The sequence below is a fragment of the Festucalex cinctus genome, chromosome 12, assembly GCF_051991245.1.
Source record: "Festucalex cinctus isolate MCC-2025b chromosome 12, RoL_Fcin_1.0, whole genome shotgun sequence".
In the NCBI taxonomy this organism is placed as follows: Eukaryota; Metazoa; Chordata; class Actinopteri; order Syngnathiformes; family Syngnathidae; genus Festucalex; species Festucalex cinctus.
Window position 1 is genome coordinate 8756396 of NC_135422.1, and position 24552 is coordinate 8780947.

The following is a 24552-nucleotide window of genomic DNA, read 5'->3' on the forward strand; positions in this document are numbered from 1 at the left end:
TATTTATTTATTTATTTATTTATTTTTTTTAACAAAAAGTTCACAATATTGTCATGAAAGATGAGCAGGTAGGTAATTTAACTATCCTTGTGACAATGTAAATAAACAACTCCCATTTACAACACTGGCCAAAACTAAACAAAAGTAGCGATATGCCATGCACAGATATGCAAAAAATACTTCAAACAGTACCAAAATACAAAAAAAAAAAAGTTTAATTTCACACTTCATGTGAACTGTGTAGTGTTTAACATAATTAAAAGATGCACTAAAAGTAGGTAATGAGGGGGTCATTCTACTACAATTATTACCCAATATGAATGAATATTTTACACTATTATACATATTCCACAGGCATGTGAATATAAATATCTTGTTTTCAATCTACATGATAGGACTCAGCTTTTCTCTACTCCAGTGTAGTACTACAGTGTATGACTTTAATGTCCACAATTTGATACTTAGAATTGTATCTGGCCAATGTTATTTACTCCTGTGTTTTTTTTCTTAAAAAAAATAAAAATAGAAAAGAATAGAAAAAAGTACAATGGAACCTCCAAAGATGAACGCCATATGACATTTCAACAACGTCTTCACATGGTCACATTAGATTGTTTTATATCTGTGACTCAATGTGTTTTTCATTTAAAAAAAATAAAATAAATAATAAAAATAACATAATGTCACATCCCAGGTCGGAATTGTCTTTTACTTGGGGGGAAAAAAAAACAGGCATTAGTCATTAATGTTTGGGATGCTAATGCAACTTCCAGCAGCATTTAAACAGCTGCTCATATCAAAAATGCCATTATTGTTTTTATAGCATATTTATTCTGACCGTTATTTTGGTCTGCTGCAACCTTCATTTCCTAAAATAAAGATGATTGATGTTGCACTTTCCTTAAAAAAAATAAAAATAAAATAAAAAATAAAAATACATAAAATATTTGAGGATGCTCTGAAAGGCAATTTGAATACGTAAGCATAGTCATGCATAAAAAACTATGAGTAATTTTTTTTCATTGGTTATTTTGGAACATTATATGTTCCTTATTGTCATGGGTTATGATTTTCAACAATAGGAAAATGCAGGTCCCATGGTGGCCACTAATTAAATTAAATTAATAAAATTAATACATTTTGCTTTTTGCCACTAAGACATTCATTCAAAACTGAGAGTCAGTGTGGCAATACATTCGGAGAGGATCTGCCGGTTCAGTATAATACCAACAATAATATTAATTCAGAATTTAATATCAGGTTTTATTAATTCAGGCAACCGGCACTAGGTGACAGTATCACTCTGCAAACTACTTTCTGTTCACTCTCCATTACTGTCTGCAGGCTACTCGTATCTTCACTGGGAAATTCATTTTATGAGATAGTAACCGATTTTAAAAAAATCATGGTGCAATTAACTCTATATTTCTATGACATTTAGAAACAGTAACTATACACTACATGTATAGTTAATTGAGGATATGATGATGGCTAGTTTCCATGACACTTTAATGACACTATTTCCTATATGGAAAAATCTAACAACTTGGAAGTCAACTAGCCTCACAGAGTCACTTGTGTTCAACTTTGGAGGTTTCACTGCTTCATTATTAAACTTTATAAATTGTATGTATTTGGTGAAAGTACTGCTAACTAACAGCTGAACTCTGTGGTAATATTTAATCTAAAAACAAAATATAGAAATACCCTTGTTGGTACTCAAAACAACATAACTGGCTGTGCTGTGTGCAATGATTCGGTATGTACTTGTTGTGTCTAGTAGGATTCATCCTCCTCCACAGGATGGAGCGCGTGCCTCTTGAGCAGCGTCTTTAACATCTCCACTTCCTGCTCGGCCTCTTTCAACTTCCTGTGTAGTGTCTCGTTGGCTTGTTGGAGCCTCTCATTATCCTGATTTAAAAAAAAAATAAAAAAAATCAGCATGTAACAGCATCTGGTTTCAACTGGTAATGCGCGATGTGATGTCAGAAGCTATGTGATGTCAGGAATCTTTAATCTCTTTATCTAGTTAACAGCCAATCAGATAATTCAATGTCAGTCCTGTTATCCACATGTCTAGCCACAACCAATCAGATCGATTCACTGTCTATATAAGCCTGTCTGAGAAGTGTGTGTTTTTGTCGGATTATTACCTCTGTTCCTCTGTGCACCTCCACAGCCCAAGTTAGCTTAGCGTCTCATGATTCTCGATACATTCTCGTTGTTTCTCGTCTAGTCAAGTTTGTTCTACGCTTCTCGATGTTATGCGAATAAAGAGTTAAAATCTTATTTGTGTCTGCGTTTCTGGGATCCAACTCCAGAACATAACACTTTTTAAAAAAAATGAAAACTAACTACAACTACATTTTATGTTTACCAAACTAACTAAAACGAACTATAATTATAGCAAAAATGTTTTCGTTTTAGTCTTTGGCAATTAATTTAATGCATGAGCCTTTGGGGATGATTTCAAATGTGATTTTAAGTAGATTTATTTTGTTATTAAACGGATTAGGGACGCTTGAAAGTGTGTCACACAGAAGTGATGTCATCTAGCCAATAGAAAAGCATCTCAGATCACGTCGCTCCCATGGTGTTTTTTTTAAATATTGCGCACAAGTAATACACATTTTTTTTTAAACTAAAACTAATACTGAAACTAACTAAAACTAAATTAAGTATTTATTAAATAACTAAAACTAATAAAAACCATCAAAACCACCTTGAAAACGAATTAAAACTAACTACATTTAAAAAACAAAACTCAAAACGAAATCAAAACGAACTAAAATGAAAATTCCCAAACTATAATAACCCCCGCGAGTAGTACTCGCAATGGTGTTTTAAAGGCCGTTTCCTGGTCAAGAACTAAAAATTAGAAGAATAGAAAATTGCCATTGATTTTAAGCTAAAATACTATAAGCAAGAGTTGAGGACTCATACTGTAAAAAAAAAAAAAAAAAAGCACCAACCATCCCCAAAAATGAAATTATTACGACATGTGTTGCGACACTCACTGATTGCAGGGCTTCAATGGCGGATTTGTTGTCCTCTTCCGGCTCTCGGGGCTTCTGCACAACAGAAACTCGGTTCTCCCACTTGGCACAGTGGCGCTGTTTCCTCTGTGGCAGCGGGCTGGGGCACGTCGTCGAGGGAGCGGACGCCGCGGGGGCCGGCAGGCAGGGATGAGGGCGAGCGGCATCGGGGGACAGAGGCGGACCCTCGGTCTGAGTGGCGCTGTGGACCCGGTTTAGCATCAAATGGGAGCTGACCGGAGAGTCTGGACTCCAGTCTTCAGGGTAGTGGAAAGGACACTCATCTGAACCTTGAAGAGGACACAGGGAGGCAGTGGTGGATAGTTAAGCGGCATGTTAGTATTACTGGCACAAAGCTACTTGCAGGGAAGGAGTTTCCATGTTGTTGTTGTGCTTGTGAGAGTTCTCTGTGGGTACTTCCTCCCACTCGACAAAAATTCAGACAGTGCAGAGCTGTACGATTTGGTGAATTTCAGGTTGGAAATGAGACAAAACAGAGATATTCATGAGAAATATTGGCTATTTTCCTTGTTTTTTTTATTTTCAAAGTTATTCGTGAGTTTATTGGACAATTTAGCGGAAATTCAAACCTTTGCACCATTCTATAGTATCCTGTTTTTTTTTGTTTTTTTTGCATAACCGATACTTCTTATCAAATACTCGGTTCCCATCTATTTTCTCTTTGGCTTGTAGGTGAACCGGACTTGTGTCAGGTGAGTTTGAGGACCCTGGATTGGTCACAAGACAATCACACTCTAAAAAGAGAATTGTGGAACTAATTTAAGATTACAAATTGAATTGTTGACCAACTTAATAAAATTGCTTCAACTGGTAACACACAATTGAATTAAGTTAATCCAAAGTAAATGTATTAATTATGAGTTCATTAAACTTAATATATTCACTTTGGATTAATTTTGGACTAACTTAATTCAAGTAAATATATTAAGTTTAATGAACTCATAATTAATTGAACTTTATATACTTACTTTGGATTAACTTAAAGGGGCATGACGCAATTTAAGACTCAAATTGGAGTGTTAAAATAACGACATATTAGCATACTGTAATTGTAAAAAAAAAAAAAGATTAATACTAATTTTCAGTTGTTTAAATATATACATTTGCACGTTTTTATTTTAAAATATCAAATTTAATAAATTTAGTTTGATCCAAAAGGAACTTGCATAATTATAGTGTTTCAAAGAATTGTATTTGTTTTAACATTTTCTTGTTTTGTACAAAAAAATAAATGATTGGTCCTAATCGTGTTTTCAATTATTACCAATATAATTGTGATTAATATTTTCTTCATAATCGAGCACCCCTAACTATAGGCAATTTTGAGTTTTTCAATTTTCGAACTGGGTCCTCAGAACGAAAAGGCAGACAAGCTAAAACACTACCCAAACGAATATGTCTAACTTAAGAGAGGTCGGGGGGGTGTTGTGTTCTTACAGGATAGAGTTTGGGTGAAAGGAGAACTCCAGAAAATGGTGGCACCGTGGCAATATAAAATACAGCATTATGCACAGTCACTGTGGACAGTATTGATTATTTTGGAGTCAGACACACTGATGTTTTTCAAAATTCTCTGAATTAAAATGGATTTTTTGAGTATTGAAGTAGAGCCATGTTTTAATTGGGTAGTGGGCTCACTGTCTCGCACTTTTAAATCCCATGGATCAAGTTTTATTGCACACGCGCACAGAGAAAACATGCGGCCTTCGGGGGAGGTAATGAATGCAAAACAAAATGACTCAGATGAAGTGTCAAAATACAGCATCACATTTTTTTTAAGTCTAACCTGCAGCTGAATAATGCAGGTTTCTTGTCGCAGGTGGGTAGCCTGCTCACTTTTACAGTAAATGAAAGACAGCTTGAGGGAAACCACCCACCCATAGCAGGCAAGAGCTCTGAAACCTTTTCAACACTTTTCTTTACTGAATGAAATTATATAAATAAGATTGTGCTAATATTTCAAGGACGCTTGACAAAATAATACTTGGTTGATTCTATGCGCTGCCACTAGATGGCCCATTTCCAAAGAGACTTGCTGTAGCCCTCATAATCCATTTGTATTTCTTATTTAAATATAGACTGATAACATGCTGGGCTGAGTGCATTGCCCTGACCCACCCTCAGATGTTCCCATGGTAACAGGCGTGGAGCTGGGCGTGGGACTGTCAGTGGTGTTGTTGTTGTTCACTTTGGCGTTCTTCTTGCACTCAAAGGCCACCTGGTCCTTACACAGCTTGTGGCAGTTCATTCCACAGTCTGTGAAAACGCAGCGCAAAGTCAGAACAGGAACTCAACTCTCTTTGAATCTCAGCTGCAAATGCAAAACACTCACAACTTTATGTGCTCACCTTGAAGAATAAATGACATGAGTCTAGTTTTAGCTAGCAACACGAGATGGGGAAAAAACTGACAACTGGCATTTATTGAGATCCAATGCAACAGGTTTGTCTCGCTTAACCTCGCTTTTCTTAACCTTTGTTAACCTTAACCTTAACCTTAAATCATCAGGTTAAAGAGAGATGAAAAGGTGCTTCCGTTCGGACATAGGAAAGGACAACACCGCTTGAAATGAAATCGACTCCACGTTTCCTAACTGACGTCATCTGGTTTGTAGACTTTGCCTGCTATTTGCTTAATAATGTAAGAACATGAAGAATAATTAAAATAAATAAAAAATATCAATAAAAATTAAATTAAATAAAAATAATTCTCAGACTCTGCCCATGTAAAGTGTTTCTATAATGATTTAAAAAAATATTGCTACTAGTTGTCGATGATATTTTTAATTTTTGGAATTGCCCATCTCTAACCAATTATGAAAAGATGTTTATTTACTATTAATTATTACTATTTATTACTTGTATTTTATTTATTTATTTTATTTGTATTTATTTTATTTTTATTTCTATTTATTTTTTTTATTTATTATTATTTTTATTTTACTTTTTACTTTTACTTACTTTTTGCTTTGAACATATCGCTGGCATCGGGTCGAAACCTTGTTAGTCAAAATTGAGCAAATTTCACATTTTGTCAATAATCTATACTTTTGTCATTATTACGAATTATTGATATTGGTGATGCAATGTTTATGGTTGGAAAACGTGATCCCACCCTCCAGAACTTCCTGGCCATCTGGCTCAGATAGGATAGAAAAAGAAATTTCCTTGGCAAAAAAGAGAAACCGAAGAGGGTACCAGTTTACGCAGCCATTTTGAAAATGGGAGTTAGCTCAGTTGTTGCACTGATGAATCTGGAAATGTGCTGTGTGTCCCCTGTATGTCAGAATTGGAACTAATCCTTGATTTGCACCAATAATGTCATAATATTGAGCCTGTTGGGTGTACGAATTGTCAGGAAAAACCTCAAATGTTTCAGCCCACACTAAAAAGTCAACAAATGACTAACTCTGAAGAATTACCTTTGCATCTGTAGCCTTGCTTGATGACACCCCACAGCTGGGAAGAACGTCAACATTAAAAAAAGAGATTCATTTTGTGGTTTTGGTGCATGTTGGCTCATCTGGTGACTTACAAATCCAGAGCAGTTGTCACAGAAGGTGGGCTTCATGTAAGTGGTCTCCTGAAAGTTATGAACAAAGCCCAGGCCAAGTTTGGAGCAGATGACACTGGCCCGCATAAAATAAGCTGTGATTTCATCTCTGCTGACAAGTCCTTCTCTGTACATATACATGAAAAAAAAAAAAAAAAAAAGACTACTGTATTACCAATGGAAAAACACACTATTCACACTGATAGTTTTTGCTGGGGATTGCATGATTTTCTGTGGTCTGCAAACATCGCATGTAAAAAATAGACTAGAAAGCGGTGAGGTTATGGTTAGTTGTGCAGCTACTTGAAGCTTCCTGTTGCCGCAGTCATCACTACGAATACCACGTTGCGCTCCCCTGCAGCTGCATACGAGTGCGTGACCCGCCGAGCACTCACTTGTCTTTGTCCATGACACAGAAAGAAAAGGGGAAGCTGGCGGCAATTTTCTCAAAGTCCTCTTGGGAAATGAAGCCGTTCTCGTCGTGATCGTAGTTCTTAAACACGGACTGCGGAGGACAAGAGGTAAACAACGTAGTGCTCTTAATTTAATGCACCCCAAAATAAGTAAATCCGTAGAATAGCAAAGACTTACGTCCACCATTCTCTGCACATGTTTGCTAATGGTTCGAGGATCCGGTTTAAGAGCAACTCCTGATACCCAGTCGACGACCACTGGAGGTCTCGAGGGGGTGGCTGGCTGATGGAAAATTAAGACATAGTTGAAAAATAAATCTCGAGAAGCATATTTCTTCAAAACTGTCTCCCTTCAAACAGTAACAGGAGGTGTTTATTTACTCAACTGCAGAGACTTCCAGAAGTTTATTTGAAGAAGGCATCTATTTGTACAAATGTTTGTGGCACGCAGAGCTTGCAAATCCTGGTCGAGTACGTAAAAACCCTGTCACAGTTTGGCGCTCAAGTAGAATCACCTGTCGCTAAAGAATGGGTCATTTGCACCGTTGTGGGAGTGAACACAGCTGACTTGTTTCCAGGACAATGAAAGCTACTCATTCCCTTAACTCATTCACTGCCATTGACGGAAAAAGACGTCAATGTCAAATTTTTTTGCTGGCCTGGCAGTGAATGTGTTAAAATCAGCCTAAGTCAGCCTAAATCAAAGCTCACTAAGTACGTTTACCAACTACCACCCTGATCGTTCTTGTCTGTGACACATTGTCATATTTACAGTATGAAAGCAATATGTCCACCACCCATATCGGCCTGCCTGAGCGTTGATCAAATTCACCAACATCAGATTAGACCACCTGTGCCACAATTTAGACCTGATTTTTCTCCGGGTTTAAAGTTCAGTTTACTTTCAGTCACCAAATTATCAGATGTGGCAGGGGAATGGAAACCAGATTTGGCAGCCCAGAAAGTGACGAATTTCCAAACACGGCAAACTACACTTGCTTGGTTACGAAAATGAAGATCTACTAGTTTTTACGTCGAACACAATTGCAGCTCTCTGCGAAAATAGGATCATATATATTTTCTTTTTTTAATATATTTTCTTGTGTTAGTTTCTCTAATGTTGTGACCATGGATTTATGCAACCATGACTTGTGGGTGTTGTGATTCTATCACTCACAGGGGCTTTACAGTTTTTGGGTTCCCGGGCATAAGACAGTTCGTAGATTTCATCCTCGGTGTAGTACAGGTCCAAGGACAGCTAAATGGAGGGGGAGGGAGAGCCAGAGAACGTGAGAGAGAGAGGGGACCGGTCACGTGGTAGAAGAGCAGATTTTCAAGGACGTACTGCATTCATGTAACGCACCGCAAGGATGACACACACAAGTACAGCGCAGCAATTTGAATTCACTCTCGTTCACGCTCAGTTTGTCACCCACACACTCATGGATCCTAGACTCTCATCTCACCCACGCACGTGCAGACAAACCACATGCTGGAACACACTCATCTGCCTCTGTGCTGGAATTTGTTGAATACAACGTGGTGAATCGCACAAATGAGAGAGTTGGCAAGGGGGGGAGAAGAGGTTAGGGAGTTACTATACCGTCAGGAGGTGGACCAAGTCCTTATTGGCGTCCAGCTTGGGAGGAATCTGCTGGAGCTGCATCAGCTCATTGATATGGCTGTAGAGGGCCTGCAGCTTCTGGACGTTCACTTTATTGTCTTCCACATAGTCCGGCATGGCCTCGTTCACTGAAATCAGGTCTTTAAGGTGCACGCCCAGGATGGGGATTTTAAAACCTGTACATTTGTTATATGTTTGTCTGTAGTTATCAAAGTTTCTGCATGAGGAGAGCAGATCTGTCATTTCATTTAACACCTGAGGAGGGAAAAAAGGACATCATGAGTACATATGGAAAGCTTGTAAGTGTATTTTCAGAAATGGCCACCGCCTTCGTGGGGCCGAAGTACATTTTTTTTTTGTTTGGGGCACTTTATTTTTGCCAATAATGTTGTTTATTTATCATTCTGAATCATTACTGAATTTCCCCTAGATGAATTACAATGAGTAAAAAAAAAAAATCAATCAATTTACACTACATTTCAAGTGACAATTGGATACAGGTAATGATATCAAATAGACCTATTAAAACATTTTTTTTCCCTATATTCTGACAGTTTACGGACCAAACTGAGTAAATGAATTAGAATTAATTTATGTGAAATATATAATGGCATGTTTTTCAATAAAAGGATGGAATTAATTACATTTTGTAATCTGATTAATCGATTGCAGTACTTGACAAAATAAACTGACAGATTGATTGTTTAAAAAATGTTAGTTGCATCCTTATGAAATTGAAATATTAAAATAAAAATTAGTGCTGTCAATCAATTAATTTTTTTTTTAACTAATTAATTGCATTTTTCTTGTCCTATTTTCTACGAAGCTTGTAACAGATATTTACTTGAGCAAAATCTTGAAATTCCTGTAAAATCATCAATTGCAAAGTATATTTAGATTCAGCATCTTTCTCGTCTGGGGCGCACAAATCTTTACACGCTGACTCTCATTAACATCTGACGTGCAGTAGCTCCTACTTGATGTAATAGATCGGCTCAAGATGGGGCGCAACATTGTTATGTAAAGACTTCTGACAAAATGTTTTAAAAAATAAAAACAAATCTATAAAACTATGTAAGTATGGCAAAACCTTTGATAAAATATAAATCAAAATAAATTCCGTAATCCAAACATTTAACTTTTTTTTTTTTTTATATTAATCTTACTCAATACAACCACGAGACCCAAAACAGGTGCTTTGATCGGTTATGCTCTGTTATTATTCATTACCTTGATGACCTCACTGGGTACATGAGAGGTGGTGTCCTTCAGTCTGTATATGGAGCTGTGACAAAGCCCTCCCACCACTGCCATTAGCGTGTTGTAGTTGTGCATGAGGTGTAAACGCTGGCGGATGCACACAAACACATACAAGGTCATTCAACTCGTCACTGCACAATCCATTGAGATCCAATAGAAAAATAAATACATCTCAATTTAGATGGTCAGAGGTATTAATGCAACAATAGAGTCATGATTGTGGTTGTAGTTTGCAGTGATGATAGATGAAAGTTTCAAGTAGTTCTTGTTATATAATAGACAAAACCACAGTTACATAAACCACTTAAATTGTTGTTATTTTTTCACACACTTTTATTTATTTATTTATTTTTAACCGAAGCGTTTTCCGATCTCTTCTCAGCTCTCTAATTCCTGCTGTCACTGGAGAATGATGGTGTGAAATTTGTTTCCACACCCCATGGGCTTTGTGCTCAGCAGCAGGCTGGTGATTTAATGGAACCAACCAGTGCAGGCTCACAAGACCGCCGAATGCAGGACTGCTTTGGTTGTAAATTACGCCTAACCATTTTTGGAAGCTCGTTAATATAACAAATAGCTAATAGCTAAGGAGTGTGACATTTCTAGAAAAACATTCACTGCAATAGCATTCCAAGTTTGGAACATGGCATAAAGTTGTGCTTATGAGAACAACTGTAAATGTCCAAAAGCTAAATGTAACTTAAAGGGGAAGTCAACCTTCAAGATTTCTTGACAAGAATATGTTATATGCGACCTCACTAGTCTAAACATGACATAACATTACATTTGTGGATTATGAGTTATGCAGCAAAATCCAGCCGTTTTTATCCATCACAGTTGCTCGGGGCTTAGGCAACGACCAATCACAGTTCACCTGTTTTCCGAATCTGAGCTGTGATTGGTTGTAACCTGAGACCTGAGAAACTGTGATGTCATTTTCACGTGAGAGCAAGTGGCAAAATGGCCGCCTTCTGATAGATAAAAACAGCTGGATTTTGCTGCTTAACTCATATTCCACCAACGCAATATGAACCAAAATATCGTATTTAGACTAGTGGGGCTGCATAGAACATTATTGTCAAAAATATTTTTGGGGTTGACTTCCCTTTAATGACACAAAATTTTTAAAAAAAATCATCACCAAAATTCACATGCACATCTCTACTCGTGTCAACTTCAACCTGTGAAAATATCAAAACAATTGCCACAGTATTTTGGATTTTATAGATATTAAACCTCCTTCTGACCATACAGTGTGCTCATAAGTTTGCATACACAATGGTATGGAAACGTTCAAGCACATCTGTATTAATATAAGTAAAGACAACTTTGGATTAACATGTTTCCTTAAAAAAATAAAATAAAAAAAAAAAATAATAATAATAATCCTACATTTCCAGAACTAAAACTACTCTACCTGTGCCACGTGGATGAACTTGGTGAAAACCTCAGCTCTAAGCTGAGCCGTGGGCCTGCTGAGCACCATCAGCTGAACCCATTGGGAGACCCCATTGCACAGGGCAATGGAACGCTCCATTACGGGGATGTCCTTCATGCAGCAGTTGCGGATGTAATTCTGGTAGTCTATAAACTGGCGGCGAGAGCAGACAGTAAAGAGGTGAACGCAACCCACTAGACATTTCCTCTGGGAGGAAACATGCACCTTGCATGCATGCCAAATACACAAATCACCAGTGCACCAAAAGCCTTTAATGCTGTTCTGAGCGAGCACTCACGGAAATCCTACAAAATGATTTAAACTCCAGGAAGGTGAGATGCTCGGCCAGTTCAATGGGCTCCAGGTGGTCAAATAGAAGAGACACCTTCCTCTTTTTACTGCTGTTGGCTTTGATCTTCTGGCTGGCCTTCCATGACCAGTCGCGTTCGTTTCTAGAACGCAAGATGGCAACAACACATTTGCTATGATTTCATCGGATTTATTTATGAAATTCGTACTTCCTCAGCATGGGCAAGTACAGTAGTTTCCGAACCCTGGAGGATGAAGAGGAATTCCACCTTTTAGCATGATAATGACCCAAAGCATACATTAAAAAAAACAAAAAAACAATGAGCGTAAGACCATAGGATCTTGTAAAATGACATATTTGGAGCACTTTTGGAAGGAAGTGTGCTCTGTTAAACTACAAATTGTCATGGTTTGAGTTGGGTTTTGGTTTGTTTTTTATTTTTGCTTTTGTCATGGGTCTAGTTTTGAGTGGGTTTTGTTCGATTTTGTCATCATGTTTCTTTAAGTTTCTGTTATGTTCTGCCTTCTTTTTCTCATCAGGCATTGTCCTGCCCACCTGTGTTTGCCTGACTTCCTCGTGTGTCAACCAATCAGCTCCCTCTGCCACTTGTGCCTTGCCCAGCTGTGTCTCAATTGTGCCAATTAGTGTGCGCGGGTGTGTGTGGGTGTGTGTGTGCGTGTATTTAGTCTCTTGTCTCCCCTCTGTCTGTGTCGATTCATTGTCATTTTCTTCCTGTCATACTGCCGGTTTTGTTCCACGTCTTGTTTCTTTTAACCCTTTTGGACTTTGTTTTTGTGTCTTCGTTTGTAGCTCATTTTTTGCCTCCTAGTTTTTGTTTATTAAACATTTTTTGGACCTCATTCTTTGCCTCTTCACCCTGCTTCCCTGCATTTGGCCGGGTCCACCGCCACATCGCAATTGTGACACCAAATCTTTTATGATCCTGACTGTATTCTTCTTTTTTTTTTTTTTGGCCCATTGTTGAGTCGTGTTCAGACCTCTCAGTTGACAGCTGGTCACATATCAACACTTACATCCATTTTGTTTCTAGGAGAGAGCAGAGATGCTCCTGTCCCTGCTCCCTGATCAGATCCCGGAGCTGGTCCAAGCTGTCTGACAAGCTGTGGTGCAACCTGAACATCATCCAGAATTCCTGAATCCAATGCCTGGAAGGTCAAAAAGATGACAATGTGCCGTTACTGAAGCAAAACATAGCAAAGGGAGTAAAAGATGTTGATATCAATGTCTGGTGAATGAACAAACCTGATGAGGTAGCATATTCTCTGGCACTCTGCTGGCTGCTCATTGTCCATGGCACTTTTAAATGTAAAGGTTATAGTTAAGGATGCTGAATGATGATGAACTGCTCATGAGCAACATGTGATTTGTATGTTTTTTTTTATACACATTAATATGACAGAAAGTTATTGGCACCAATGCTCACCAACGTGACATTTGGCAATGTGGGAGGCAACTGCATGAAACCAAATTGGTAAGCACTGCTCATTCAGTGAATCACTGTAGAATACAATTAAGCAAACAAACAAAGCTGAAGAATCAAGCATGAACATTTTTGTGACTTTGCTCAAATTTGCCATTTCCAAATGTTTTACAGATGTGCGATAAATGTGTGTAGTGTATTTCAAAACAATAGAACATAATTCGAAAAGAAAATGCAAGTTTAACAAGTCATATTTTTTTCAGTTTGGAAATAGTTCGACAATTACCAAGTTTTTTTGTTTGATAGTTTTACCCCTCACAAACCAGCACAATGGATTTAAAATTAAACAATTGATATGTGGTTCAAGTGTAAAATTTTAGAGGGAGTCATTCATTGCCAAGGATGCAGTAAATATGTCTTTATGTGTCGCTTTGTTGAAAAAAATTAATAAATAAATGAATAAATAAAAATCTACTTTTTTTCTTTTTCTTTTTTTTTTTTAATGGTTCACATTTTTAAATTTTAATGCTAAATTTCCCTGACAAGAACTCAAGCATGCTGGTTTATTTATTTAAATAATTTTGATTTGCTGAAATGTCATTTTGGCAGATTCCACTTGAATGCTTAAATAAGATATTGGGCCGATATATCCTTATTTTTCAAGTACTGGATACTACTAAGCTCTGTTATGAAATACAAGTTCATAGGTGAAAAATTCAAAGTTCTTACAATTTCATCCCCCAAAAAAATTCTGGTTAGCTCCTGCTTATTTTCCTTCTTTTTTTTAAGAATTGGTATTGAGAATTGTTTGGAACCGCAGTCGAAACCAGAATGATCCAAATTCAAACAATGCCAAACAATGCCGGTGTGTAGTTTCTGAGGGGAGTTTGGCAACATCTTGCGGGGCTCCATTTTGACCATCAGCCATACTGTAGATGGAACGGCCGCACAAAAGGAGATCAAGACAAGGTGTGATGTGAGAGTCAGCGCTCATAAATAAATGGACTGACACTACGGCTCTCGTTTGGCAGGAATCATCTTGAAGTGATGCACATAAAAAGGCTAATGGCGTCATGGGAGCAGAAGAAGCGCCCACGCAATCCCAGGACCGGACTGTGATGATGAAGGCTGTTAATGGCCCCCGCGTCTCCTCCCTGATCATAACACACACTCTCAATCTATTTGATGGATCCTTCTGGGGCTCGGGTTCCGAATGAGAGGGTTTAAAAATAGCAGAGGGACGTTTTGTATTGTGCTCTCTGACGTCGTTTGTGCGAGCAGGTGCCTGCAAAAGTGTTTATATATAGTTGAAGAGAACGCACGCACATGTGTGTGTGAAAGAAATAGAGGTAATTAACACCTGAAACCCTGAGGCTGCTCGCTAAGCCGGTGCACTCCTCTGAGAGGCTTTAACGCCATCACCGAGACTGAAAGCTCTCCACTTTGGTGACACAATGTAAGTAAGACACAATTTGTTTGCATAAAGTGAAACGATCGAACGAACAAGACCAAACAAAACTGTAGTTTACAGACAAAGGTTGTTTTTTTTTTAAAGTGGAAGTCAACCTTAAACATTTCTTTAAAATAATATATGTGAGCTCACTAGTCTAAACATTCTTATTAATATTACATTTATGAATATGATTTATGAAACAAACTGTTTTTATCCATCTCAGGGGACGGCCATTTTGCCACTTGCTGTTGAATGAAGGTGACATCTCAGTTGCTCAAGGCTCAGGCAACGACCAATCACAGCTCACCTGTTTTCTGAAGTTGGACTACGATTGGTTGTTACCTGAGCCTTGAGCAACTGTGATGTCTATGGTACGATAATCCTACATTTCCCACCTGGCAACGCTGGTCCACCACCGCACTTCAATTCCGTGACAGCTGCATAACTCACATTCCACTAAGGAAATATTAACCACAATACCCTATTTAGACAGTGGGGCTATTTATTGTCATATTAACATATTGTCAAAAAAAATGTTGGGGTTGACTTCCTCTTTCAGGAAAATGCCACACACGTCAGAAATTAACACGATGGATCTCAGAGGATACAACAAAGAGATACAGTATTGTGCAAAAGTCTGACACAGCATTATATGTGTTGGTTCAGCAATGCATACATTGCAAATTGCAATGCATATTTGTTTGTTGTTGCCCATTTGTTTGATAGCAGGCTATTTCCTGGTTCCAGAAGGATGACAAACAGATGGATGGTAGAAGGTACAAGCTGGTGAATCCCAACCACTTTACTGAGGCACATCAGTGTGCCGTGAGATATCGTTAGGTGTGTTGTTAGAACTGTGTGAGGGTGTTGGCAATACCCAGCCCTAATCATTGGACAGGGAACTATAAATATGGTGGTTAAGTAATTAGTAAGTTAAGATGGTAGATAATTGAAACAGATTACAAAAGACCTTGTGTTGGAGTGAAATGAAAGGCTTTTTTCAGTGCAGTATACAGATGTGTATGACTAGTTAGACCCCACGCCAAAATGATGGTGGGGTTAAAAAAAAAAAAAAAAGCAAATTAAAAGACTTGCTCAAAAATGCAAGCAGAAATCCAAATGCTCACATTTTGCGCAGCTATGTGAGCCAGCAGTGTGAGCCAAGCAGTAGATTGGCAGTCGTTGTGACAACCAAATAATGACAGCGCACGACTCAGAATGCGGACAAATGTATCAGCGATATCAATGTCGTTCTGGAAGCTTACTGAAGGATATAAATCGGCGAGCTTATCCAGCAGATCACTGGAGGAGATGAGGAGGCGATGCATGGTCAGGGTGATGTTCAACAAGTGGCTGCGCTGACATACGTAACTGTCTGAATCTGGAGGGAAAAACACACCTAAGTGTGGCAATGTGGAGATATTGTTTGATACAAAATGTCAAGGGTAGAATAAAACCATCAATGATTCATTATTGTCCTTGTTTCACCAAGCCAGAATCGGTGTGATTCATCACATCTGGATTGAACGGTGCGATATTGCACAAATGCAGTCATTTGCATGCAGTGCAGGCGCACAGTAACTGTCAGAACTCTGTTTAATTAATCATGCTACCAACAAGCGTTCCAAATATAATGTGAAAATGTCGCTGTTTGATAAGAGCTGAGAGGAGGAGGAAAACAATCAGTTGTTCTTTGCAGCTCCACTAGTCTAAACACAGCGTTCTGATTAATATTGCGTTTGGAGAATATAAATAACTAAGCAAAATCCATCTGTTTTTATCCATTTTCGGCGGCGGCCATTTTGCCACTTGCTGTCAACTGAAAATGACATCACAGTTGCTCAGGGATCAGGTAGCGACCAATCATGGCTCAGTTTACAAACATCACATGACCAAACTCAGAACAGGTGAGCTGTGATTGGTCGTTACATGAGCCCTAAATGATGTCATTTGCAGTCAACAGCAAAACAATGGCCTCCTCCTAAGATAGATAAAACCAGGTGGATTTTGGTGCTTAATTCATATTCCACAAATTCCTGTAATATTAATCAAAATGCAGTGTTTGCACTAGTGGGAGAATATAGCACATACTGTAAAGAACATTTTTGACTTGACTTACCCTTTAGATGAATCACGTAACTTCATAAATTCGAATAGAGCAGACTATTCCTTATAGCTTTTTGTTTTTAATAGGTTCGGTAATAGGGTAGTCGTCATGACAAAATCTAGTAGTCACAACGGACATCTTTACACTGTAAAAGGAGTTGGATACATGTAAAATAAATAAATAAATAAATTAATTAATTAAATAAAATAAAAAAGCACAACCAATGGTTGCACACATTTAAATAATATTTCATAAAATTTGCACAAAATTAAATCACAGTCATGTTGGTGAAATAATTTTAATGCACGCAAACACTGTCCATTCTTTTTTTTTTTCCTTCTTTTTTTTTATGTAAATCCAACACTTATTTGTCTTTAAGGTATTTAAAGTTCCCTAATAAGATGTATGAAGTCAACTAAAATGAAACTTGATCAAACAACTGAAAATAATAAAAATGATACAACACAAGGGGATTGTAATCTGGGGATTTTGCTGATGTAATTGGCATCTATGCAAACAATTTCCATCCGTTTGCCCAGAGGGGAAACCACTGATGGACACACGCCAATAAATGATGTCATAGGGTTCATTGACCTTTGTAACTACGTGGACGTCGGTCATTTGTGGTCTGGTCTTCCTCTTTTCCTCCAATTTATACTGAATCACTTCCTCCAGACAGACACAACGAACGAAGAAGGACAAAATGCACAAAACCGTGCAAAAACCGCACAGCAGCAGCAGCAGCAGCGCTGAGCTAAATTTTCAGAGAATGCAAGCCTTTTCCTGGCCATTTATCTTCTGAGAAAAACCACCGCTGCATTCCACAATCAAGTGTTTAAACAGAGAGGAAAGACGCTTGAAGGTAGACAAAATGCATCACAATAAGTTTGAACATTTTATTCAGTCTAGTAGCTCCACTCCAGAATTTAAGGCCACGGGGTGATTGGACACACTTTTATCACCTCGGATAGACTTCAAACACCATGGCAACACATTTTCCAATCTGCGTTATCTGTAAGCAACCAGCCTCTCCAGCTGCACTCCAGCCATCATATCCTGCTTGGGCAGTGTTTCCAGTGGTGCCACTCCGCCATTACCTGCTCGCCTAAGACAGCCGCCTCACCAGTCCACAACATGGTGAATTTTCGCTACAAGCATCCATTTCATTCAAGTGTTTACTCTTTAACAAGCTCCATTCTGCAAAGTGAAACCCATACAGGCATAAATGCACAACAGGAAGGGGTGACTGCCCATAGATAAACAATGACCCAAAACAAAATATGGTGAATTCTCGGAAAAGCTTTTATGCCATGCCAGGGTATTTTTTTTCTTTTCTATCTTATCCACTCCTACACCCATTACAAGATGCAAAGTGAGACCCATAAAGGCATAAGTAACAGGAAGGGATGATTCCATGGAAGGTAAACAATTGCCCCATCCTTGTTTTCACAACCTCCCAACCACTAAACCCGCCAGCTCAGCCAGGGTTAATTGGAGCTGGAAATCCCCTCTGGACTATCTGTTGGAAAATTAGGAAAGACGCCCACGGAGATGGAACGCGCGCCAGACTAGCGTGCTGCTTTTAAGGTTATCTTTGACACTCATCAGCATACTCCAAATGTGTGTTTTGCTTTTCCTTGTTTTGACAGATGTTATCAGATCCTTTTATGGCTATTCCTTTGAACTCTGGAAAACAATTTGACTTTGAAGGAGGCGTTCTGTGTTTGAATATGAAACACTAGGTTAGTAAACTTCATTTTTTGGGGTGCATGAGAGTTAACTGGTATGGTTGACCATATGTGAGTCGAACGTACATATTAATGTAAGTCAGGGGCGGGCGTCGAGGGCTTTGGAGGTTTCCCCTCTTCCAACACAAGCTGATTCCAATCAACAGGATCGTTATCAGGCTTATGCAGAGCTTGCTGATGAGCTGTGTTGGAGAAGGGAAACATCCAAAACCTGCAGGACTCCGGCCCTCGAGGACTGAGATTACCCAGCCCTGCTGTAAGTGAACCTCATTTTTACAGTATTTATATACTGTCAAAGCCTGAGTAATTGATCCCCCCTGAAAAGAAAGTTATACTTTACTGCAATTTCTAATAGATGCCACGAGCAAACATAGCATTACTTTTATTGCTATGGCCAACACACAGAACTATGCAGTTTTACAGTAGGGATACAATGAAAGTATGGTGAAATAAATGTTTTGTAACTAAAGTAACAAAAGAATAAGCAGAACACAACATGCACCCGTTTATTTTCTGTACTACTTCTCGTTCATTTATGGCTAAGCTGAATTTGGGAACTGGTTGCCAGTGAATCTCAGCAGATTATACATAAATTAAACAAAATGGTAGTCGCTATGGTTACGTGGTTGTGAATGGTGGTGTACACAGTCTAGCAAATGTGAAGTGGATAAAGTAGTACTGTTTCAGTCGGGTCAAGCCAAGTCAAGTGACTTAAATGAAAGTAGATGTATTATAGAAAATTGGATTTAAATCCATACTCACTGAAAGCACCAAAAACTGCCAATCATGTCTCTTTTTTTCTCAGGGGCTATCGACCAACGCCTCACAGCGGCGCATTCTTCAAAGGCCGGTCACCATGTGAGCGACGCGGTGTGGACAGTTGACCTTTGGGCTCATCTGAGCCTGACGGTACCATCGGGCCACCCTTCAAATAACTCTCACCTGCACGCTCATTTTAGAAGAGCAAATGGAACTCGCCCACCTTAGGGGTCCTTATATGATGTGGGCCAAACCCGCTTTAGTACTGATTGGTGGGACAAAATATCAATATCATAGTGTCTCTGATGGCATTGTCGACAATGTTCTGTTTTTTAATAAAAGGATGGACAGTAAGACGCGTTTTTAATCCGATTTATCAATAAAATAATCAGCAGATTATTTGATTATTAAAATAATTGTTAGGTGCAGCCCCAAGTCAGTCAGGTGAGTGAACCACACCAGTTGTCACTTTATTTTAATAATGATCATGGTTTTTTTTTTTATGAATTCTTATTATTTGCGGTGTATGGTAACATAATCGTGACTATGGGCAAAATGCTTGTGACACTGGATCTTTAGTCAACATTTAATACATTTTTAATGCCATTTTTAAGAAATATGTACTGTTTAGCATTTCTTTTAATCCATAGTTATTGATATGCATAAGACAACAAAAATGTTGATGCCTCTTCTACTTTTATTTTTCCTTGAAATGGCCTTAATTTTATAATTTTCGTTTCATACTATTTAATACTCTAATAAAGCCCACGCACTTACTGAAATTTTATGCGGCAACAAAAAACTTACACCTGGTTCTAGCTCGCCACTGACAAATGCTCTTTATGGGATGCCCTTTTAATGTGCAGTCCATTGTAACGCCTCCCCTATTGCTCCATTTGCGTAACCAGGGCAACGGCACTGTGAAAGCTTCTCTTTCCAGAGATATAATCACCAAAACTCAGAAAAACCTCTTCTGACAACTTAATGAAGCCAATTATGTTGGCTTGATTGATCCAACCTACTCAACTAACCTGCTGCGCTGTCATAAACATCCCCCCTGCTGGGATAAGCCAAAAACATTTCAACATCTGCAACATATAAAACATCCACCTACAGATTTGATTAAGGATGACTGGGAGACAATTCAAAATAGAAAAACCTACATTAACAGCATTTCTTTAAATAAATGTTGTTTTGAAAGATATGGTGGATATAAATAGGGACACGTAAAAAAATAAATAATTGCACACCCTCTCATACAGGAGAGACTGGATTTGACTGTGTTCACATTTGACCAATAACATTCCAACTCATGTTAAATGGAAGTCATCAACAGGGGTGTTTAGACTTTTGATATCCACTGAACATCCATCCACATGTAGAAACCTGTCAAGGGAGGCCAGGTAAGACTTACCAAAGGCCTGCAAACAAGCCTGGATGAGCTCCTCCCAGCTGGCCCCCTTGGCGAGATGGCCCACTGACATCATAGGTTTCCCAATGGGGGTCTGGACCTGACCTGGCTTGTGGAACCTTTGAGGACGTCCGGGAGGGGAAATTTTAGACCTGGGGCCGCATCCTGGAGTCCCTCTCCTTTTAGAAAACACACAGACACAAAATTGTTGATAGGATCATTTTTATGACTGTATTTGGTTGGGTCATATGGAACAATATTTTGGATTGGCCCATGAGGTCATTGTGTGCCAGCCCAGGATTGGGTTTTGTTTTGCTACTGTCGGGGGTGCGAACAGAGCCAATTTCTTTTCATCCTTTATGACAACTTTAAAATGTAATTTTTTTTTCACCATGCCCAAGGAGTGCGCAAAGTTTGTTCAGTTTTCACCTTACATCTTTACATATGGATTTTTCTTTTCTATTCTTTCTTTCTTTCTTTCTTTCTTTCTTAGTTTGTAGCAACAGCATTCAGCGAAATAAAAAGCTTCACCCGTACTTTTACTTTTTATCGGAAAAATCTTTAGATGAAACACCCACAGGTTCAAGTCAATTGGATCAAATCTGCAGTTTTTATTTATTTATTTATGTATTTTTTTAATGTAACCTTTATAATAGAAAAATATGGGGCAAACTTTGAAAGTAAATCCGAAATGGTGGACTACGAGTTTAACATATGGCTCCAAGAGACTTTTTTTTTTTTGGGGGGGGGGGGGGGGTTGGGTTGTTTTATATGCCTCCAACTTTTTGTAGATCTAACACAACAGTACTGGCTCAAAATGGTGGTAAGGGAGTATAATATTGCGAATATTATAAAACTATCATTTTGATGGTTTCCCACTTGCCCAAAGTAAGCTACGATAGGCTGCAGCTTAACCGCGACTCACATGTTGCTACACGTAACATCGAAAACTGATTCATTTTTAACACTTGTATGATATCTGTAACACCAGGCTTTATTTCTGGGGTGAAAATATATAAAGGCAAAACACTGCGATTGTCCAAATAATACTGCAAATAACTGCAGTGGTGGAAAGTAATCAAGTACAAATACTTCATTATGATACTTGAATAGTGGTTGGTAAGGTAACTGAAGAAAGATGAAGTTTATGTAACTTTTTGAAAAGTAGTGATCCATAGCTAGTTTGATTATCTACTAACTCTGCATGGTTGCCCAAGTAAATTAAGCTGTATAATAGGCCGGAACTGACAAATACGCATTCTCAGAAATTCGCACTCTTGTCAAAATGACTAAAAAATGGCAGCCCATCTTATATAAGTACACAAAGGCAGATGTGATGTTTTAAATGTTTTTTGTTTTGTTTTTTGTTTTTGTTTTTTACAATGAATAGCTATTTTGAAGATTTATGTAAACAGCAGCTGATAGAGCAGATATGTACATTTAAAATACAACAACGTTTTAACGCCTCGGTTTTAATTCCCTTTAAGTACAAAGTGTGAGTTCTTTTGCGACCACTGCCTCACCGCACCACAGCATTCATTGCACAAAATGTAAGGTACAAAAGTTGGCTTCTGTTTAAAGGAACTCCCATGAGATAGTGTGCATTGTTCTCATTTCCTTCCTTTAACTGTGGGAAATACCACTTAATTACGGACATCCATTTCAGCTTGAAGGCTGACCGGCAAATAATATTTTTTTCTTTTAATAGGAGAGGAAAAAGCAGCATTACGTATTCATTTTTTTTTGCCACGCATTCACATTTGTTTTACTTAATAATGTCACATTAGATTTACTATTCTTAGTAAAGAGAATATTGATAAAGTGTGCATATACTAAAAAAAAAAAAGTAGGTAAACATACAGAACAGGTGACAGAAACAAGACGCATGAAATGAAAAGAATAAATATTACTGTGACACTTACGCATCGTCTTTCCCCTTGTCGTCCGCGGCAATACTTTCACTTTTGTTGTTGTCTTTTGATTGACAGCCCATGGCGAGGTACTGGGCGACGAGAGGCTGCACTAAGCTGTCCATCTGCGTCCTCCTCGTTGGGAGCATCTGATCACTGTGCTCGCCTCACCGGTGCTTTGAGCAGCATGATGCGTGCACACACACACACTCGTCAATGGACGTGACACAAGCAACAGGCAACATTCAGACGCAGCTTGTCTGTGGGCGGGAGGCAGGCTGCACTGTGGCCAGCATGTCATTAAATGCATTGCCGAGTGGGCAGAGGAACTCCTCTGAGCGTCACGCTCTGTTGCAAGTCACTTTTCTTGACAAAACTTTCGAACAGGTGTTTAGGTTGGTGAAGACTCTCACAGATTCCTAAAGTTTATGATGTAATCTGATCATTTTTACAGGAAATTACCATGATGACGCCATGGGAAAATATTTTCTTTTGTCATAGTGTAATCCCAATTAAAAGAAATGTGCAGTTGTTATGTAAATCAGAGTGTGTGGTTTCAAAACAAATGTAATCCAGTTCTGATCCTGATTGGACAGCTGTCCCAGAAAAAATAAAAAAATAAAATAATTTAACATGTAAAATCATTATTAATGTTCAGATGCTTATGCCTCTGTCAAATCTTAACTAATTTTAACAAATTTGCACTGTGTGTGCTTGGTCATGTCAAGCCAAGTTAATACAGATTAGATTCTGATTATGCAATGTGACAACAATGTAAAACTACAAATCCAGTTTAAAATGTTCAATCGTCTAGGTCTGCCATTTTTATCCTAATTGAAAGAAATGTGCTTTGCAATGCAAGGTCAGACATGTGAATGCAGGGGTCAGAGTTTGTGGTGTCAAACCAAGTCCAGATCAGATCTAGTTTTGCTGTTTTTCTTTCTTTCTTTCTTTCTTTTCTTTTTTTTTTTTTTTTTTAAACATCTCCAATTAAACTTGTTCAGATACTTAATGTACATACAGTATATCAACAAATTTGCTGTGTACATGCTAGGTCAAATGGTGCACTCTCAAATTTAATTTAATCCAGATCTGATTCTTATTGTGCATTATGCATGTGGCTACAATTTAAATTTGAAATGGAAAATCCAGTTTATGGTGTGTTTAATTACATCTCAGTCATGTTTTATCTCAAGTGAAAGAGACTTTGTAATGACAAACCAATTCAATACAGCACTTTCATTTTGTGAATTTGGCAGTAATGCACATTTAACATGGAAAATCCCATTTAACATGTTAGGATACATCGGAACATCTGAATTTAAACTAAATGCTTTGTGTAGGCAAAAGATGTGATCTCAAACCAGGTCTATTTCAGATGTGATCTATTGTAGATCAGTGATTAGCAACTGTTGTCACCAATGGTGCAAAATCACAACCCACTTTATTTGTTATGAAAAAACAACAACAACAAAAAAAAAACATTTTTGTTTGTTTGTTTAGAAATAGTCTCTGTACAGTAGGCTACACTACATTGACCTACTTTTGGGTGCCGACCAACGACTTGAGAATCACTGATCTAGATTGCATTCTATCTATATTTATATTTAACACATTTGCTCACATATCTCTGTTAAATTGTCTACTTTCAATAGGTGGTCCACACACATTAAAATTTGACTTTAACCAACTTAATGAATAAGTAGGCTCAGTGTGCACTGATAACAGCAGGTCCGCATGTCTGAAACCAAGCAGGTGGACATACAAAAGCCATAAAGCAGTAATGATTGACAGACTGTAGGTGAAATTAGAGGCTTTACAGGAACTACAGAACAAACACACTGAATAGCTTTTTCCACATCTTTTCTGCTTTTACAATGTTTATATTATAGACACATTTAGATACATCTATATCTCATGATAGTACTGCCTTTACACTAGTTTAATTGTCGCTTGCAACGTGCTGCATGTCATAAGCCTGCCCCCATGTGGCTAATCAGTAATGACATTATGTAGCATACTCTATTGTTCAGTCTGAACCCCAGACCATTACTTGTTAATACGTCTATT

At 38.1% G+C, this 24552-nt stretch overlaps 1 protein-coding gene across 1 annotated transcript; it reads right to left on the minus strand.

The window, feature by feature from the left end:
* On the minus strand, positions 1-22739 carry LOC144031945 (RAS guanyl-releasing protein 1-like). The gene is made up of 17 exons (XM_077539488.1): positions 22495-22739; positions 20576-20751; positions 15821-15928; positions 12917-12977; positions 12688-12819; positions 11642-11795; positions 11323-11496; positions 9876-9992; positions 8625-8900; positions 8199-8279; positions 7200-7304; positions 7004-7113; positions 6591-6735; positions 6478-6514; positions 5175-5312; positions 3018-3325; positions 1-1911 (listed from the first exon to the last, which is right to left on the minus strand). Exons 1-17 carry the CDS (start codon positions 22629-22631, stop codon positions 1777-1779), a joined length of 2394 nt encoding a protein of 797 aa, XP_077395614.1. The 5' UTR covers positions 22632-22739; the 3' UTR covers positions 1-1776.
* Between the last annotated feature and the right edge of the window lie 1813 nt (positions 22740-24552).

Bases quoted from the DNA above. Each gene is read 5' to 3' on its own strand.
- LOC144031945 (XM_077539488.1), bottom strand. From the start codon at position 22,631: ATGCTCCCAACGAGGAGGACGCAGATGGACAGCTTAGTGCAGCCTCTC. The intron at 9,993-11,322 runs GTAGAGTAGTTT...TGCATCCGCCAG, and splicing joins AGTTCATCCACGTGGCACAG to CGTTTACACCTCATGCACAA. The intron at 5,313-6,477 runs GTAATTCTTCAG...GCGTTTTCACAG, and splicing joins GCAAGGCTACAGATGCAAAG to ACTGTGGAATGAACTGCCAC.